General features: G+C 35.2%; 1 protein-coding gene across 2 annotated transcripts in view; it reads left to right on the top strand.

Moving 5' to 3' along the window:
• Positions 1-22,132, top strand: part of LOC122572809 (protein angel) — a 36,733-nt gene that overhangs the window by 11,484 nt on the left and 3,117 nt on the right. For both annotated transcript variants that reach the window (XM_043738289.1, XM_043738290.1), the window contains 2 exons: positions 2,146-2,519; positions 17,289-17,535. In XM_043738289.1, coding sequence (XP_043594224.1) covers positions 2,146-2,519; positions 17,289-17,535 — 621 coding nt within the window. The remainder of the gene's footprint in view (positions 1-2,145; positions 2,520-17,288; positions 17,536-22,132) is intronic.

Below are 22,132 nucleotides of genomic sequence, written 5' to 3' on the forward strand. Positions count from 1 at the left end.
AATAAATTTCTGCCGAAAAGAAAAGGTTTTTGCTATTTTATTGTGTTTACTTACATTGTTTCAAAAGCAGCCGAGGTAAAATGTATCGAATTGAATGTGGCTTTTATAATTCGAAATGGAGAATTATACGTAATTTTAGGGGAAACTAGAGACCGAAATGAGGAGCAAGTTTGGGACTGTTTAAATAGCGAGATAGAAAGGGAAAAAAGCAAAGAAAAGAAGGAACAAAGAAAGGAAGATATGCGATATGTGTAATGATAGATTGGGATTATTAACCTGTATCAGGAAACGCTACTTTTCTTGCATCTGTTGCATAAATAATAAAAAAATTTGACTTTGAATTTCAAGGTCACGGTCATTTCTGCACTAACTTTCTTTTTTACAAATCACCATTGATCCGAAAGTTTAAAATTGGGTTGCAGTCTTTTTTACACTTCCTTTCTTTATATCGTGTACATAAATGTACAAAGTGCAACGACGCAAGGACTCGCGTAAGCAGGACATAGCCGCTAAAACACAGAATGCGTTCCGACACGGCAGTCCTCCTATGTGAAGCAACCAGATACGAAGCTGTGCTGATTGTTTGAAATAATGTCGACGACGAGTACAAGTTCTTTTTTTGTCGTAATGTTCTCGAATATCTTACCCATGACATTTAATAGGGATATCGATCTGTAATTAGTAATATCAGTATTTTTATTCTCGCCGCATTTCTGTGCTGGTGTTTGTTTTCCATTGATTGGAAGAGCAGCCGGAAGTTGAAATAAGCCCTAAACAAAATGAACTCATAATTCATATAAAATATTGATAATCAGGGATCTCATCTTCACTTATACTCTTGTCGATGTTCAGATGTTCATTATATACATCGCTAATGCTAATAAAGAAATTAGCTGTGCCTAGAATACTAATACAGACGCGATTGGAAGTAGCGCCATTTTTAGAATTTGTATAGACTGTCTCGAAGTGGTCCGCGAAAAAATCAGTTATAAGTTACAAGACAATTAGATTTGAGGTATCGTGTTGAGGTATGCTATCTAAGCATATAATAAGTAAACGGAGAATCAGCTTTGCTGCTATATAGATGATACTATATAACGTTATTTGACAAGTAAAATGGCTTTCGTTGGTCCTTGTCTCGGTCACCAACAGGCGAATTTCTGTTTTACCAATCTTAAGCACCAATCTAACAATAAAATTGATAAATTAAGTTTTTTGAAATCATACGACAAAGTATTTATTACCTTACGGACTATTACTTTCGAGTTTTTGATTGCGGAGTATGAATGCAGTATAAATTCTAGAAAAATCTGCATTTTTTATTTGCAAATCTTGTTTATTCCCTAATTTCTACTATTTATCCTACTATCCTATTAGTAGAGTCTCAAATAATGCACGCACATTTATTTTTATTTATTTAGTGGCTTCCACTTCTTATTTATGTTACAATGAATTTTGTGTTATACATTTCAATAAAGATAAGATGAAACGAAAATTAAGTCGAAGATTTCAAGGTCAAAGCCGATTTTTCGATCATTGTTTTAACAGATCTCCGTCAATACGAAGGTGTAGAATCACCTTTCAATAGTATAATAACAAATAATTTTGATACACCCTGTATAATATTCTACTCTATATCTTCATGTGCGTATTTGTAGATTTGTCGAAAAAACTTTATTTTCGTATCATATCATCCTATCTTTACTGAAATCTGTAGCATAAAATTCGTTGCTATGTTTCAGAGCTTGCTGACCTAAGCATAATAGATATAATTGAATGAGATTGTTACCAATCTGATTAGAATTTTGGTATCATTATACGTTGGTATTTTATGAATATATTTTGGCATACTTACGTCAAAAATAATAAACTAACCTGTTTTCATCTAATATGCTTATTTAATCGAGAAACGATATTAGATGGTGAATAGTATTAAATAAATTTGAAATATAATAATAGAAAATAGATTTGTAACATAAAATATTGATGGTGTTTGTGATTAAAAGTTACTTAAGGACTTGTTGTGATTTCCTTTCAATTTTACTATAATTATTTATATTTCAAAGTTCTATTTTTTGTTAAAGTTATCATTTATAGAAGAGTATCGAAAGAAATTTTTTTAAATTATGTGGTTGGTGATTTCAGGTGATTTGCCTTCAAGAAATGCAAGAAGAACATTTGGAAGAATTTTTGGTTCCGCTCCAGGAGTTAGGTTATAACTATTTATATAAAAAACGAACAAACAATAAAAAAGATGGATTGCTATTCCTATATCGATCTGATCAGCTTATTTTAATAGACTATGCAAAAGTTGAGCTTTATCAATCTGGTATAAAATTGTTGAATAGAGACAATGTTGGAATTATTGCAAAACTGGCAGTTAAAAAAAATCCTGAAATACAATTGGTAATTGCTACAACCCATCTACTTTACAATCCGAGACGACATGATGTGAGATTGGGACAAATTCAACTTCTTTTAGCAGAAATTGAGAGGATTGCTTTCCTGGAGAATACAATGTAAGTAATTTATCTTATTTGTTTAAGTTTTTATTCAAGGAAGGGCAATCAATACATTTTAAATTATATCAGAATATTAAGTAAATAAATAATACGGGACAAATATTTGACTTTTTATGATACTTACATTGTAAAACTTTGAAAATTATGTTATGTTATGTTATGTTACGGAAGTGAAAATTTCCTATTGTCCAACAAACTCATCGTCTTTTTAAATACTTTCGCTAATACTTTAACTGCAGATACCTTTATCTTCACAGAATATTGAGATTTGTGACCAGTCAATGTTATCAAGTCTTGAAATGAATTTCCTAAAGGTGATTCTTTTTAAAAGCTGATTTCTTACGTACTAAATCCGAATAACATGAGCGATATTTATCGTCCGCCTGTGCTAGTTGCACGGGTCTGACAATCGACTGCTTTGGAAGCAGTCTAGGACTAGACCACGATCAAATAAATGATCATATGATCATGTGATTGTGGTCTAGGTGCAAACTCAATACGATCTACTTGTGGTGGACAAATTAATTTTTATTAAATATTTATTTAAAAAATATATTCTTATTTGATAAATATTAATGAAGATTAATAAAAACGTATGCATTTTTTAATAACAATTAATTATTATTAAATATTATTTTAAAAATGTTTCTATTTAAACGAGTATTGTAGTTAATTTGAGGAGTTGAGGTATAGTTAAATTCTTTAAAAAGATGTAAAAAGGAATCAATTTTTACATAGGTTCACACTAGAACGAAATTATTTCCTTAATAACCATTAATAGAACTTAATAACAATTAATTTTTTATGATTGAATTGCAAAACCTATACGTTGCTTCCATAGTGTCGATTCTATTTTGATTGCATAATAAGTAATTAAAATAATTACTTTCATTTAAAATTTCATTATTTGGTCTTCATAACTTTATATTTAATCACGTAATCACATAAAAGGAGAAGTGTCTGAATTTCGAAGCTTTAGAGGATTGTAAATTCATAAAAAAAAGAAACGAAATGCTTTTAAATCAAAATCAAAGTCTTTGTGCCAGTCTGAATAGCGTTCATGAGAATCATAAATTCCGAGGTTATAAATTCAAAGGTTTAGCAACCACGTCAAGTGCCTCCTACTTGGAAAAGTCCCGCTACGTTTAGTATGTATATCGTTGTCAAACAACAAGGTCGTGTGTAGTGTAACCCAGATCAGTTTTCTTAATGAATGTAATGTAAATTTATTTGTGCTGATATTAAAAGAAGAAGAAGAAGAAGAAGATGATAAAATACTATTAGCACTTCCGATGATTAAAAAAAAAAAGAAAAAAAAAAGAAAAGCAAATAACAGAAATGTGCTTTTGTCGAGAAAAGTTATTATTGTAATATATTAATCAGAAACCATTTGCTGGATGATGCAACATATAGACAGCTTTTTAGATTAAGTAAAAATTAAGTAGATTTTGTTTGAAATTTTGTCGATAGTAATTTCAAGAATGGACACGTTTTTATTAACTTTTATTAATTGAAAATGTATCTTTAAAATAAAGATATTTAATAACAATTAATAGATACTAATTCGACCGCCACAATTGGATTTCACTGAGTTTGTATTTAGACTGCTTCCGAGACGGTCGAGCGAGCGCTAAACGCAACGTAACATTTGAAACTCGTTTGTTGGAAAATACAAGCATTTCTGGCCATGTTATCGATACAGTCGTATGTTATGTACATATCACCGCATGGTATGTGTATAAATACAAGTATCAGACGCGTACATCGCAGCGGTGTCGTTATGTGATTGCCGCATATAGGTGATGTGATGTCGCCCGTGTGATTCGGGTTTAAGCAGCTGCGTACGGGTGGGTGTACTTTAGAGGGCGTACTAAGACTTCCGTCTTAGGAGTTTCAAGTTTCGGTAATAATGAGTAATTTGGTCAGTATCGCCGTTTCTTTTTAAACTTAATAAAGTTTAAAACATATTAATGTTAAAAGAGGTTATGTAAGTAAGCAATATATTACAAAAATGTGTCGCAAACAATTATAAGTATCTTTAAATTTTACTTTAGTACTGAATCTAGAGTTAACCTTAGTCTAGAAGAAAGCCCCAAAAGTTTTGTCATTTTTACCTCGCGATTTGCTTACTAGAGCTAAATTAAGCCGAAACCATTTCTCAACAAATCCAAATTGGGTTGAGTTAAGTAGCAGTATTAATCCGCCCGACCAGCATTTAACTGTTTCACTTTACTGAGATCCAACGAAGTTATTTAATTGTTCTTTAAAATGATTAAATAATGTTAACTGACCGCCTCACGGTGACTGAATTAATACTACTTACTAGTATTAGTAGATTAGTACCCAACCCAGTTTGAAAATTAAGGCCGCGTGGTGGGATATTTTTGCAAAGAACTTGAAAACTAAGGCCGAGCGCTGGTTAGTTGAAATTATTAAGCTTTACAATATATCCCAAAATCGTTTTAGACTCTTGTTCCTCGTGATAAGTACAAGGCGTTGCTATAAAAAAAAATTTGGTCTTGAAAATTATGATCAAGGTCAATTTTGCATAGACTTCTTTTTACAAATCCCCACCAGAGGGATACAGAGATGTAGAATCACGCTATTATAATGTTTGGACTTGCTTCTTATACATTCTGTACATTGTAAATCATTTCTGTAAATCATTTTGTAAATATACGATATACTTTAAAATCATCGAAATTGGAGACGATACCCTTCATCGACAACTTTACCGATTTAGCTCTAATAGACGAATCGCAAAATAAAAATTACAATGTTTTCCGGGATTTCTCCTAGATTGAGGTTTAAGTCTAGTTTTAAAATAAAATTAAAAATACTACTGAAATCTGCAATTGTTTGCGACACTTATTTTTGTGATGTTTTGCTCACTTGAATAGTCCTTTTTAACATATTATAGATTGAACAAAATCGAAGATATTGAACAAATTGGTCACTGTTATTCGTGTCTCTTGCTGTACGCAATGTAACGCCATTTTATCGAAACAATATCTCTTTTAAATCGAATTGCGTATTAAATAATTATTTCATAACAAACATCGGTCGTTATATATATATAAACATCAGACGCTAGAATTATTTCCTTTAACATCCGTAACAAAATATGGCCGAGTTACATCTTTGATCCATATTTCACTACATTATAGTACTTAACAAGTGCAGAAATATCGGATTGAATTAGTATGATTCAGTATGACTAAATCATGTTTATTGGATATTGCGTTTGTTGACAAAGCCACATAGGCGAAAATATATACCTGTATAAAATTAGTTGCCCTCCCCCATTTTTAAATCTCATATCTTTCTTCGCTATTCCAAATTGTCTTATGTTTTACATTGCTCCAAATAATTTTTAAATTTTATCGCAAAAGATTTCAGAGATCATCTAAAAAAGTGGATTTCTTACCAGATCTCCGTTTTTTAAAAGTCCAACATTTAGAAATTGTTCTCGATTTTTCTAGTTGTTCTAAACATTGTTCCAAAGCATTATTTCAATAACACATTTAGTTTAGGAAATAATTTGAAGAAACTGTACCTATAGACAATAGACATTTCTATTGATTCATTTTGACAGCAATAATATACATTAAAGGATTCTTCTTTTCGTAGAACACGTATCTACACTCCTAGAACAACCCGGAACAAAGATTTAAAGGCCGGAATACAAATATAAGGGTGACTTTACTTTTGTGACAACGCCGTCTGTCGACAACATTTTGTCAATTTCCTCTAGATTGGAAGTTGTTACAGGCTTGTCTGTTTGGAACAACTACCTACACTCTTAAAACAAATCACAAAAGAGATTTGAAGACTGGAACACGAATACAAGGGTGACTTTACTCTTATAATAATGCCGCCCATAGATGACGACGCAAGAGTACAGTCATGTACATCATTTGTATTCGTGTTCCGGTTCCATCTATTGGGTTGGAACAAAAGTTCGTAGCGTTTTTCAAATAGAATTCAGAAACAGAGTTTAGAGACATAAATTTATTAGATATTACATATCGTATGATGTAGATTATTTTCAATTAGCGTTACAACTTTCTCATTATAAAAAGTTCCATTATAGATCTACCGGAATCATAGCCAAAATTTTTACTTTTGAACCTAACTAACCACTTCGGTATTACATTATCACCTACAGCATCATCTCTATTAACGGTACATACTTTTTTTGCTGTTTGTACATTTGTACCTTTTGTGTTAGAAGAATATCAAATGATAAAAATGTATACTGCAAATGCAAACCGCATAAAATACGTGTTGAAAAGTCACAATTCAGAATATGTATATGTATGTGATGTTTCATTTCCAAATTTTTCACGTGTTTAAACTTAAACGCCGCTATTGAAAAGCTTCGATCCAATAGTCTATTCAATGTTATGATTTTCATGCAAATGTCAAAGTTGTTTTGACCAAACTGAGAGAATATTGACTATAGTTGAAACTTGTGAATTAACTAGATTCTACATAGGTATATATGAATGTAAATTCTTTACCAAGTGTTATTTCACAATCAACCATGAGCAAAACGTGATATTTATGTTATGAACAATGTCTTGTAGAGGTGACTGGATCGTCGATCATACTTACCATTATCATTGAAGAATTACTTTGATTAAATGTTTTCACAAGATATGCACATTATTATATCGTATACATTTTCGACGTCTGCACTTTTGAAAGATCAAATTATAATAGGCAGATAGTAACTTCATTTGACGTGGTACAGTAACTTGGATTATAATAATTTATATTATGATTGATTCTAGTTGAATTCAATGATTCAATCTAAAGGGTATTTTCTTTTTAGTCTGCGGGTTTGATCCGTCGTGTCAAGTAGTTGGGTGACTAGTGGGTTGTGGTGGTTGTTGACTCTTGTGTTATATCTGCTTTTCAACTTGTATATTTCTTCTTTGACTGTGGGTATCTTGAGGTCGTGGTGGATTGTTTCGTTGGTGACATACCAAGGTGCATTTATTAAGGATCTTAGTGTTTTTGATTGGAATCGTTGAAGAATTTCCATGTTGGAGTTACTCGCAGTTCCCCGTAGTTGGATCCCATAGGTCCAAACAGGTTTTAGTATGGCTTTATATAGCATTATTTTGTTCTGTGTACTTAAGTTGGAGCGACGGCCAATGAGCCAGTAGAATTTTTTGAATTTAGCCTTGAGTTGCTTCAATTTGTTTATGATGTGTTGTTTCCATGTCAATCTCCTGTCCAAAGTCATACCCAGATATCTAACTGAATCCTTGTTAGGAATAGTAATATTTTCAGTGGTCACCTGAGGGCAGGTTTGTTTTCGCAGCGTGAAGGTTACATGTGTGGATTTATTTTCGTTAATTTTGAAGCCCCATTTGTGGAGTCACTTTTCCATAGAGTCGAGACCTCGCTGGAGAATGGAGGATGCCATTATTGGGTCTGAGTGGGATGCTAGTAGTGCTGTGTCATCAGCAGATGTCGCTGTTGTTATCTCTGTTAAGGTTGGTAAATCGGCAGTGTAGATTGAGAACAGTAGGGGTCCAAGGACACTGCCTTGGAGTATGCCAGCTTCTATTGGAAATGTTGCGGTCGTGGCGTCTAAGTATTTAACCATGAATTGTGTATTGGTTAGGTAGGATTTTAGGATGGAGTAATAGGTGTGTGGTAAGATTTTCTTTAGTTTGAAGAAAAATCCTTCATGCCACACTTTGTCGAATGCCTGTTGAATGTCTAGGAATACTGCAGAGCAATATTTTTTCTTTTCTAGGTTTTGGCTTATATTGTGTGTTAAACGATGAATTTGCTCTATCGTTGAATGTTGCTTTCGAAAACTGAATTGGTGATCTGGCAGTGTTTTTAATTCCTCGAAGAGTGAAAGGAGTCGATTCGTGAGCATCTTTTCGAATAGTTTTGACAAAGTAGGTAAAAGACTAATTGGGCGATAGGAGCCTAGTTTCGTGTGTTGGTTTTCCGGGTTTAGGGATGAGAATTATCATTGATATTTTCCAGGGTTTCGGATAGTATTCAAGACGAAGGATTGCATTGAAAATTGATGTGATGAGTGAAATCCTTTTCATGGGAAGTTCCTTGATTGCTTTATTACTTATTTGGTCATGCCCCGATGCTTTTCTGTGATTTAGGCGACGGATTAATTCTGTAACTTCTAAAGAAGAGAAAGGTTCAATAGGAGGAGACATTTAGAAGGGAGAGTGCAGGTATTCCGTTATTTCCGAGGCAATATTGGAGGAATGGGGTTTAAATACGTTGGATAGGTGTTTAGCGGACAGATTGGCTTTTTCTTTAGGGCTACGTGCCCATCCACCTTGCGGATGGAGCGAATTGGAGGGATTATTTGGGGGGGACGCGTGAGTTTCCTGGAGATCTTCCATAGGGAGTAGTTGGAGTCGGCTGTGGGGGACAGATTGGCAAGATATTTTTGGAAACGGACAGTATTATAGTTTTTAATCATTTTGGTTAGGTTCCTAGTTGCGTTGTTTAGCGTTCGTTTGTCGTCCGGTGTTCTATGACTCTGTCATACTCTTCTAAGTCCGCATTTTTCTGCGATTTTTTTTAATATGTGATGAATTTAATATTCATGTTTATTGATAGCACTCTTGGTGGGTGTGGAAGAGTATATAGCGTTTATTATACTGGTGTTTAGGTATTCCGTGGCTGTTTTAATCCTTAGAGTGCTGAATACTCGGAGCCTATGCCATCTGTACGGACGGCACGCTGCCAGCGCTGACGATCGCTGTGGACTGAATACTTTATCGCTATACTGAACTCTGTTGGTTGACTATTCAAAGCGCAAATCGTAATAAGTTATAATAATTCTTTTGCACGAGATTAAATGATTCAAGAGCGTTATTTTTTAGTATTAATTATTTATTATAAACATTGAAATTTACAATAAACTAGAATTTGGGTAGTAAACTAGAAAACAATAAACTATAAAACTAAATTTAGTAAATATAACGCAAGTTAATAATTCAGTTGTGCGTGAAAAATTTCAAAACAATTATCGATACATAATCCGACATCGCATTTTCTGTCGTTCCTTCTCTTATTTTTCACACAAACAATACATTTTCTTCTTGATAATTGTGTTGTGCCGGCACGATTATTCTACCAAATGTCCAAATTGGACAAATTGTGAATGCAAAGTATTAAATAAAAAAAAAAGAAAAGACAGTTTCTTCGAACGTGGCATTAACATTGAAACGCATTTATATTTATCTCACACAAACGTAATAGTATTACTTCTGCGTAGGTGCTCAGAAAAATTGACAAACGCATATATGCGTCCTTAGTCCAGACCGATGGTTTTCGCCAGACGCATATATGCGTCCTTAGTCCACACCGATGACTTTCGCCAGACGCATATATGCATCCATAGCACTCTAAGGGTTAATATCTTCATTCGTAATAGACAGAAGATGATGAAAAAAAAAAGAAAACATTAAAATAGTCGAGCTTTGTTTGGCTCATTTTGTGCAGTCAACGAATGGTACTATAGTAACTGGCATAAAAAGACAACTAGATTAAAAAGATAAGCAAAATATATACAGGGTATATAAGAAATAAGCGGAAAGTCTACCGCAGTATGTGATGCTACATTTCTAGATCGATAGAGATAGAGATCGTAAGAAGAAGCATGCAAAATTGACTTTGGGCATTGTTACAACTTGGTTTTGGTCTTCGGTGTTTGTAACCGTTATACGTTACTCTAAATGTCGGATCTTAGATTTCTCGAATTATGTTTCGATTCTCGTTCGTTAATGTTTCAAACAAGGTAAACGATTGAATGGAATGATTTCGGAAACTTGTTACACTCTTCTAGAGCGCAGCACTATTTTGAGTTTCCAAACTATTGTATCCTTGATGTTTTAATTCGTTACTATAACCTTATGAATAGCGTTAATTAGCGTATCAATGCGACTGATAAATAAAATTCCACGTTTCGGCTTACCCACTATGTACAGGAGTACTAGCACGGAAAGGATTAAAGTTTTCTTGGAATAAATAAATATTTCTGATATCTTCTTAATTGTTGAGAATAATAGTCAATGAATAAGTTTATTGAATACATGTGGTACAAGTCCGAGATAGAAAAAAGAAAATGTTACAATGTTTAGCTTCTCACCTTGCTTATACGTATGGTCGATCGCGCTCTTGGAATATCGTACTGAGTTAGTACAGTTGTTGGAAGATTGACTGTATGAATCGTTGACGACTAATAAAATGCTCGGTTTTACTCCTTGACGTTAATCAAAGACTGGATTAGAATAATTCTCGGCTTCCCAAAGACTACTGTTTTTCCGAACTTGATATTAACTCGTGATAAATTTTTAACTAACTCTTGACAAAATTTCCGAATGACTGAACTCAATAACTGAACTGAACTCTACTTTAACTGACTCTCAACAAATTTTTAACTGACTGAGCTTTCTAACTGACTAATCGAACTGAATAACTGACTCTCCTTTTACTGACTGAACTCCTGTTTTTAAGTGCTACCCTTATCTAAGATTATCATGGCTAATTGTCACGTGACGGATTATTCCATGATAGCGCGGAGTTTTGGTACGTGATTATTTCTGCGGACGCTGCAATCTTCGTTTCTACCGGTATCTTTCCAGAAGTATTAGAGTTTCAGCTGATGTGGTTTTCGTGGAATTATTATTGAAATTTCCTCTCTTTAGAAGTCGTTGCTGCTGCATTCTTCTTGCAGTATTAGTTTCTGCTGCTAAAAGTATTAGGGTTTCAGCTGATGTGGTTCTTGTGGAACTATTATTGAAGTTTCCCATTTTAGAAGTCCTTGCTGCTGCATTCTTCTTACAGTATTAGTTTCTGCTGATGATAGGTCGTACTCCGCTAAACATGTGGTTACCGATACTTAATCTTTTGGCGCGTGCTAGTTGCTTGTCGCTGTTGATGCCGCGTGAGAAGATCGTAGCATCTCAACTTCCAATGCTTGCTTATTGCAATGTGTACTGTGGGGGTGAGCGCGCGCAACGTGGCGCGTATCAGTGGGCATCTTTTTGTTCCTTGTTTCTATTTCGATATTCTTAGATTTTAATTTTGTTCAATAATAATGTTGTGTATTTGTTTATTAATTTATACGCGTAGTGTTTTTTGTTTTCTTTAAGTTTTCCGTTTTTAATTCCATTCGCTTAGAGTTGTGACTCGCGCTATTCGCGAGTTACGGTGTGTCACGTTACGGCTCGTATGGAGCGCGAGACGTGACAACATGATTTTCAAGATCAAAGTTTTTCTTTACTGCAACGTATTCTACGTATGGCAAAGAACAAGAGTCTTAGAGGAACCATAGATCGCAAATGACCCCTTCGAAAAAGAATGTTGAGGTTTTAATAATTCTTTAACTGTCTTCATTCACAATGTGTTTACATTTATATTTTCATCTAATGTGAGAATAGCGTGTCATTTACGAAGCAACAGGAAAATTAGGAACAGATTAGTTCAGAATATATCGGAATACAGGAATAATAGAATATCTCAATATGCAGAAGACATTCCGTGACAACGCGGTTTTTAGCGGCTATGTTAACAATTTGGTGGTCAAGAATTAATATTGCGACATGTGAATGCAGATCTACCGTGTAACAATTATCCTAAAGAAGAACAGATTAATTATCGTTTTTGCACATACTTATCCATTACTATACTTACAGAAAATAGTTTGTCGAATGAGAATCACTCATATGATAGTGCGGCGAACAATTCAAGAAGAAGGTGTATGACCTTACAAAGTTCGTTGCGTCCAAGCACTCCAAGTAAATGACTATGCTACTTAGAAGCGCTACAGAATTTCACATGCTGCGGTTGAAAGATTTGATCAAGAACGATTCACCACACACGTATGGGCAGCAACTATTGAAAATTATATTACTGATCCCATTTCTCTTGCGTATATCGATGACAACTTGCGTGAAATTATATCACGGCAGAGTCGCCACTTCATCTATTTTGCATGATGATGATACTTCATCTCACTATAGCCGACCGGTATGGCAATTATTAAACGAAATGTTTGGAACAAGATGGATAGAACGTTTTTCTTTGAAAGAAGAAATTGTTTATAATTCAAGTGAACAGATAACATCGGTTAAATAGTTACAGCATCTGATCGAATGATATGATATTTACCATACAAAATCAATATATAATGTTGGTGAGAAACCTGGTGAAAATTTTTACATAAAATGCGAGTTCACGACTGCTTAAATAAATAGAAAAAGGAAAAAGAAATGAAGGAAGGAAGAAAGGAAGATATGGGATATATAATGGTGGATCTCGAGCACCTACGTGGAACAATGGATGCTATCTTTCTTCCATCTGACTGCAGAATATAAACACATTGTGAATAAAGCCACTTTAAGAATTATTAACGATTTAACATCTTTTGTCCGAGAGAAGGGGTCACTTGCGACCCATGGTTCCTTTGAGAACTTTTGTTCGTTGTGATGAGTAGGAGGCGTTGCTATAAAAAAAATTTGATCTAGAAAATCATATTCAAGATCAATTTTGCGTGGACTTTTTTTTACAAATTTTCACCGGTCCAGAAGTGTAGAATCACGTTATTATAGTGTTTGGACTTACTTTTTATACATCTTGTATATTGTACATCATTTCTGCGATAAATATGCGTATCCGCATATGTGTATCATGCCCTTGCTGAAAAGCGATCTCCTGGTATTTTAATTATTCCTTAATTAGGATAATTTTAGAATAAATTTCCACACTTCGACAGGAAAAGCGAAACGGTGGAGGGTGGTAGTTAACGATATCTCATCCACCTCACCGATGTCAATGATTTTTAAATATGTTGTCGGGGACATGATTTTGAATAACTTTCCTGTATGCATGTAATTGTTGCTCGGCCTTAATTTCCGAGATATTCGCAAAAAAACTGTTGATACCCTTAAAGTGAATTCTGCCTATAATTGTGCGTTTGTGACGGCGTACGCGCCGACCGGATAAAATAACATCTAACATAAACCTATATAACCTATGAACAAATGGTAAGAATTAAGTTTAAATTTAGAGTCAAAACTGATGCATTTCGAGTCCAAGTAAGTTCAAACACTATAATAGCGTGACGCTGTTACAGGCGCACAATTGTAGTCAGGATTCACTTTAGCGGTACGATAATTAACCGAAATATCGATAATTAACCGTACAGAAGTACATATGTGGGCGATTCTAAACATCAAGACGATGAAAATAGTACTGGTATGTTAAATGTTGGAAATTTTGGACGATCGCGATCTCACAGTGGTTCTAAAGCAAACTTCTTCTCCATCCCGTGACCTTTAAACAATGTCTCCAGTTCCTATCCTTTGTCAGTGCAACGCGTTGGGTTGTTAGTCATTTGTAACTTTTAAGCTATCTCACGCATCTCTAAACATAAATTTTAAATAGTCATATCATTGATGCCTCTCATAGCTCAGCGACTTTGAGCTGTCGGCTATCAATTTTCCAGACATTTATTCGTAACACTCTGCTGAGATCCTTATTGAAACCTTGGCTCAGTCATAAATTATAGTATGGTAAGGTTAAATAGCGGCGGACTATCTACCATTATATCTCGCGACCAATAGGTATGCGTCATTCCACGTTAAATCGATGTTGAAAATTTTTGTTTAATGAAATACGTAGATAGTCCACATGAAATTAGAGGTAGCGAGATAAAGCATCATTCTTTGAAATTAGTTGAAAAGTATGAAACTTCGAATTTTGGAATTTTTGCCCATTTTTATGAAATCGAGGTGCACTAGACAATTTTTATTTCGGAAATTATTTGTCGGATTGAGTTGCGTTCTTTTTAGTTTTACCTAGAAGGCTTAATATATCCCAATAGAATTTTCTTACACCGAAACATTAATTTTTTAATATTGAAAATTGTTACGTCGAGCGACATTCTACCTAGACCAGGCCACACACCGCGGGCAAGATGGCAACCAGATGTCCGCACGTCCTTACGGCATAGCCTCAATAGTCTTAAGGTCCTATCATAAATCTCAGGCATTTTCTAGCTAAAGTCCTTCAGACCGTACAAACTCTTTTTACTGATTCGTTTCCAAAGTCTATTGTTTATTACGGGAAGACACGGGAAAGTTAGTTTTTCGGAGAGTTGGATTCTTCGTACTCGTCCATTTGTTTCGTTAAGAGTGTGAGTGGACCGCGATAATAGGTGCGGCTTCGGCGCAAGGCGGTGAGTCTGTCTGTCGTTGCCATAATTACAACGGTGCGTGAATTGTCGATATAAGGAACGAGCTTACCTTCGTTGTTGTGGAATGGACGTTGGTCCGGGTATCGGTTGCTGCACGTTACGGTGCTGCGTGAGGTCGCGTGTATACTTCGTGAGGAAGGCGTTTCTTCCCGACGGCCGCTCGTTTGATTGTGTGATTGAAGTTGTTGGACTTCGTTGCGTTGATACTTGTCCAGCTGCGGCGGGAGGCTGTGTGGTTGCGTTCCCTTGCCAATGGGTTATGCTTTTTCGAAGGTGACGCGTTTGATGTCACTGGCTTCGCTATAGTGATAACACTCTCGCTGCTGGTTTGATGTATTTACGTGGCACTGTGTGGTCACTGGTAAGTGCACTTTTCACTGACACGTGATCCGGCTCGAAAGACCATGTTTATTCGACCATTCGTTTATTGACCGGCACGTCAACGAAATGATCGATCCCCTGATTTCTGTTACGACAATAGGGGTGGTTCGACTGAATTTACACTGAATTAACAGGTATAAATTAATGTTTATTCCAACAACTTTATATAGAAGATAGTTACACTGATGCATATGTATAAGTTAAATAAGTGATTGATTTAAGGATAGAAACCCGGTTATGACATGTTGACTATTCTAACGGTGAAGAATAAGTAAGTTAAAGTGGCGATGCTGTGTCGGAGGACAGCTAGTGATGGGTGTGTCTAAAGCGAGGGACCATCGGTTTTGTTCATGACAATTTTTGTTAGGAAAGTGAGGGCAGTAGACTTGCTTCTGATTGGATAAAAGAAGGTTGATGGACTAGGAAGGGTCTTAGCCGCCCTCGATAGATATTTGCTAGTGTAAAGTATCGTACGTGAGAAAAACTAACTTTCCCGTGTCTTCCCGTAATAAACAATAGGCTTTGGAAAGGAATCAGTAAAAAGATGTTTGTACGGTCTAAAGGACTTTAGCTAGAAAATGCCTGAGATTTATGATAGGTCCTTAAGACTATTAAGGCTATGCCGTAAGGACGTGCGGACATCTGGTTGCCATCTTGCCCGCGGTGTGTGGCCTGGTCTAGGTAGAGTGTCGCTCGACGTAACAAAATTATTATTTTGAAAATTTCCTCTTGAAAATTGCGGATTTAAAAGTTTAGAAAATATAAGACAACATTCCTTGAAATGTCAGTTATAAAAGACTGCTGTATCCCGATTTCGGTGTATCATCTGTGCGTTGCGCTATGCAGTCGAATACAATGGTATACCTATGATCTATATCCTATACGTATCGTAACCATGAAACACAATCATCATATAAACAGGTCTCGACACTGGCTGAAAAAATTGAGTCGCGTCTAGTTGTGAAAAATCAACATGAAAGGTCAACAAAGTCCTCCAAATTCTTACAAGACAGAGACAGATGATTGGAAATCTCTCTCTTGGTTTTAGACATTTATACTATATACATACTTGTCACGCATGCGCAGAATGAGAACTTTCTTGTCTTCCATGTTGATTTTTCACAACTAGTCACGATTTAATTTTCGGACGGTTTTCCCTAGACTTTGGTATATGATTGTCGAGATTTGTTTCTATGATCGTACCCTGAAACGCAGCGTATCGGTATTTTAATTTTTGAAGAAACTGGTGAAACTGTAGAAGAAATAGGTGCCTCTTCGATTTCGATGATCTTTGAGTCTGCTGTAAAGCTTAAAATTTTGAACAACTTTTTCCTGTACATATAACATGTCGGTCGGCTATAGTTTTCGATATATTCATAAAAATTTATCGATACCACACAGTAAATTTTGCCTATAGTTGTGCACCCGTGGCAACAGCTGCGGCTGCATTAGTTGCAATCGGCTGCATAGAATGACCTAGTCAAAACATAACACTTATCTTCTGTTTATGTATATAAACGAGGGTGGGACAAGTATGGGTGAAGTTCCGTGCGCAACTGCATATGCAAAACTGTATCTGTCATAATTCAACTAAAAATGAATATCATCAATCGTTGGTTATCATTAAATATTAGTTGGTCTTTTCAATCTGGCCGCGATTGCATGAATGGATACTAATTCTCCTATTTCGTAAAATAGTATCAATTACTCATATCAATTCACTTATTATTTTTATGAAATTTATCTCGTCCAAACATCGTTTATAAACTATACTCGTTTATATACTGTAAACAGAATACAGGCGACTGGCAATATTAACGCGTACACTGTTACGAATGCACAATTATTGGTAGAATTCACTGTAGTGGTATCCATAATTTTTTGCTGATATCTCGGAAACTATAGCCGCCCGACAGTTATGTATATAGGAAAAACTTGTTTAAAATGTTGATTTCTATAACATGTTAAAAAATCATGGAAATCGGAAAGAACGTAGCTTTTCTACAGCTTCGTCGAGAATTTAATTGAAATATTATTTTCTTTGACTATGTTTTATTACGGAAACATTAATTACGCTCATATATATTATTATATATAATATATCTAATGTGTTATTTTATGAACAGGACGGGTGCCAAATATCTTCCAATCATACTGGCAGGTGATTTCAACTTGCAGCCCCATTCTGGAGTATACAAATTTATTGTAGAGGGAGTATTTGAATATCAAGGGAGGGGGAAAAATCTTGAACGAACTAACAACCGGTCTCTATCGAATTCTCTTATCCCTCCCCGGCTTTGCATTACTGATAATTGTCAACATTTTAATATCTTAAAACAGAGACTACGTGGAGAAGGAACAGACAAAGTGATGGTACGTTAATAATTAATAAATAGTTAATGGAGGTGAAATTGCAGGAAAATTATCTTCTCTCCGATTTCGATCATTTTGAAATATATTATATTAATCAACATTTTGAACAACTTTTCCCTATACATATGGTGGGCGATCAGTCTTAGTTGCCGAGATACAGGAGACTCCCGCTTAACCGGCCGCTGTAGACAGGACCGCCTTGGTCGGATAAACGAATGGCCAGTTAATCCGATAACATGTTTCAATTAACATTTTTAAGTAGTTACTGAATTTGTTCAGTAACGTATAAGTATATGAATAATGTTTATTGCATACACCTAATACATACATATGTACATATAAACAATGTTTACTAAATATTATTTTTTACCCAAAAATCGGTAATTTCTTTCTGTTTCTTTGATTTAATTTTGTTTATTAATGCGATATCACGCCACTTATTTTAAAATAAGATATTAATTGCAAATGATTCTCTTATTGTTCAACATATCTCATTGTAGTTTCAATTGCAATCTTGCCTTCTACATGACTCACTTCTTCATTCTTATCTGCACTCAAAACAGCTGAATTATTTAATTCTTCATCTCCCATCATCTAATTGCTTGGATAATTTCGTCATCCATTAATATTTCATTCTCTAAAATATTATCATTCATAAGCTATTTAGTGGCATCGTCTGTTTCTGAATTGTCGCATCCGGCCAAAAGATTGAAATCATTGAGCAAAGCGATATTATTATCGTGATCTGTTCGATCTTTGGCACATAGCTCCTTTCGCAACTAGTTTCCCTCGATGAATTTTTTCGCATCAGGTCATAATTTCTTCCATGATGTTAAAAACGTCGATGCTGGGGTTTCTTCAGAAGCAGATACCAATACATAATAACATCTGTAATATCAATTTTCTTAAAGGCGGCAGTAAGTCGTCTTTCTTAGTTAGTTATTATTTCGAGTAATTGTGATAAAAGTTTTCTTCTATAACGTATTTTTCAGGCTAATTATCACACCATGATGCATGGGTTGGATCAAAGTTGTAACAGCAGCTTAATCATCTAAAATCATCACCTTAATGTCACGAAAAAAAATATTTCTCGGATACATGGGAGCATTATCAAGGAAAAGAATAGCCTTGATTGACAGTTTCAATCGCATTAATATCTTTAAATGTCTTTGGCTTAACTGTCTTGTCTATAAAAGAATGCAGCAGCAATTTTAAACCTGTTTCATCGGAACTGTACACTTGCCCAGCGCTAAGATTTTTCTTCTATGTAATGTCTACAAATTTCTTTGAAAATTCATTTACAGCGTTTTGGTTTGCTAATTTTTTTCGTCACAAACACTTAAGTAGTGCACACCGTGTTGCTTTATCCATCGTTAAAGACAACCTTCGCTCGTCAAGAATTCTTCGTCGCTAAATATCTTGCGCAATTGGATTGTTTTTCTTCTAAAATTGGCCCACTAATAACTTTTTGTCATTCCTGCACGAGCCATATTCATAACGCATCAACTATTTCATTTTTACTTCTTTTCATTGACCATATGTTCGACAGCATTCTTTCTGATTGTATTTTTACACTAAAGTCTGTAGGATGCACCCAAGCGGTAGTTTGGTAGTTCTGCCTAGAACACGTTCTACGAGCTCGAAATATGATGAACTCGCGTGGTTTTGCTTTTACGTCCGTCCGTGGTGACGACTGTACAATGAATGACGAGTACCCTCCGCATCGCAGCCACGCAGAAGGTAAAAATTTTTCTCATGTGTTTACATTATCTCTTTCTAGAACCTAGGCAATCGCAATCGTAAGACGACAGGACCGCTGGCCCGCACGTCACGCGGATGAGGGCTTAATTTATAGTCATTCCTGCTCGGGCAACCGAGGTGGACGGACGTGTCTAGTCGGTCGTGTGCTTCGGTGAAGTGATTCAAAGAAGTGTTTCGAAAAGAAATAAAGTTAACTAAGAGTGATAGAGAGGGGAAGTTTAAAAATGCAGTAGCAGATACCAACAATAAAAATTACAACCAAAGAAGAAATGCACTATATAAGCAGGTCGGTAGATTTACCAGGCCTAAAACAACAACAGCAAAGCAACAACAACCAAAACGATATGGCTATAGAAGAAACGGAAGAGCAGTGGAGACAGGAGGAGCGCAACCACGATAACGAAAGATATTACCAGGACGAAAACTGGAAACTAGCAAAGACAAACAAGAAACGTAAAACGACACCAGGCACAAGTGCCGCAGACAATCTAGATACAGAAAAGCAGCGATGGCTGCAAGAATTACCATTAAGAAATTCCTTCAGCTCACTAACGGAAGAAATAGGCGCTGATCCGACAAGTAAAGCCACAACTCATTCAAATCATATTACAATATTTGTCGAGGTTCAAATAATAGACCCGCTTATTGAACTACCAAACAATATAGTCGGGAAGGATAATAATACAATAAAACAAACAAAATTAGATCAAGTAAAAATTCAAATAAACACCTCTGAAATTTATAGGAATGTGATAAAAGCATTAAAGGAAAAAAATGCTGTGTACCACACGTATCAGCTCAAAACGGAAAGGAGCTACAAGATAGTTATAAGAGGTTTGCATCCAAAAATTAACACAAAAGATTAAGTGATGAACTAGCAAAAATTTACTCGATTTTGCAGTTACAAATGGACTAAACGCAAATAAGCTAAAAATAGCACCCAGCCTAGAGCTTAGTTCCGATCACACACCCCCATAATAATTACATACAGAAACAAACCAATACTTTATAACAATCCAGATACACTATGCAGTAAAACCACCAAATGGCAAACATTTAAAGAAATAATCGAGAGTAAGATCAACTGCAACATTCCATTAAAAACACCCGAGCACATTGAACAGGCAGTAACAACATTTACAGAAACTATTCAAGAAGCAGCATGGGCAACCACTATGTCTGAAGCAACCGAAAGACAAACAAAGATAATTCCGCCGGACATCCTTGAAAAAATTACAGAAAAAAGAAAAGCGAAAGTAAAATAGCAAAAACATAGATCACGAGAAAACAAAAAACACTTAAACAAACTTGCAAAGGAAATAAAAAACAAAATAAAAGAGCACAATAATAACGAATTCACAAAGTTCATAGAGACACTCTCTGCACACGAGAACTCCAACTACTCCCTATGGAAAGCCACGAAAAAAATAAAGAAGCCAATTAAACTAGCCCCAGGAATCAGAAAAGCAGATAACACATGGGCAAGAAGCAACGAAGAGCAAGCTGAAGAATTTTCCAAACACCTGTGCAACACATTTACACCACATAATATCCACAACAGCAATCTCAATTGTCATACGGACGAGGATGCGCCAACCACTAGTATCTCAACTGACAGGCAATACACCATACCTAAAACAATAGCACAAGAAATTAGAAACATAATCGAAAAAACAAAAAACAATAAAGCACCAGGAATCGACCTAATCAATGGTAAAATCTTGAAAAACCTTCCTCCAAAAGCGATACGACTAATGACAATAATATACAATGCAATACTAAGAATCCAATACTATCCTAAACTATGGAAACTAGCACAGATCATAATGCTACCTAAACCAGGCAAAGACCCACACCAAACAGCATCTTACAGACCAATATCGCTACTTCCTGTGTTTTCCAAAATACCAGAAAAAATAATATACGACCGCCTAAAACCAACAATAGAGAAGGAAAAATTAATACCAGATCACCAATTTGGATTCAGAAACAAACACTCCACGATAGAGCAAATGCACAGGCTCATTAATGAAATAATACTAGCATTAGAAAACAAATAATACTGTACAGTCCTCTTTATGGACATCGAGAAAGCATTTGACAAAATAAACCACGAAAGCCTGCTACAAACAATCAGAAAACAATTCCCGGAGTAAATATACCAATTAATAAAATCCTACTTAAGCAGCAGAACATTCGTAATAAAAATCAAGGACTCATATTCTGAAGTTAAAGACATCGAGGCAGGGGTTCCGCAAGGAAGCATCTGAGGACCAATACTATACACACTATACACGGCCAACATACCAACAACTACCAATAGCAAAATACTGACATTCGCGGACGACACAGCTGTACTAGTCAGGCACACGAACCCAGAAACAGCAGCCACATTACTACAAGAACACATCACAAAAATAGAAAAGTAGCTGCAAGCTAAACAAATAAAAGCAAACTCCAACAAATGCAACCATATTACATTCACATTGAGAAAACAGATGCCACCAAACATCCTACTGAACGGTACGCACATAACACAAACAAGACAAGTCAAATACCTAGGACTCCACATAGATACACAACTCACATGGAAACAGCATATTAAATCAACAATAGGCAAAATACAGACAACAAGGAGACAAATGCATTGGCTAACAAGTCGAAAATCCAAACTAAGCATAGAAAATAAACTAAAAATATATAAAACAATTATAAAACCAATCTGGACATACGGAATACCACTATGGGAGACAGCAGCAAAGAGCCATATAAACAAAATAGAGACATTACAAGCAAAAATTCTTAGAACAATAGTAAACGCCCCATGGTACGTTAG

This window comes from Bombus pyrosoma, linkage group LG11 (assembly GCF_014825855.1).
Source record: "Bombus pyrosoma isolate SC7728 linkage group LG11, ASM1482585v1, whole genome shotgun sequence".
In the NCBI taxonomy this organism is placed as follows: domain Eukaryota; kingdom Metazoa; phylum Arthropoda; class Insecta; order Hymenoptera; family Apidae; genus Bombus; species Bombus pyrosoma.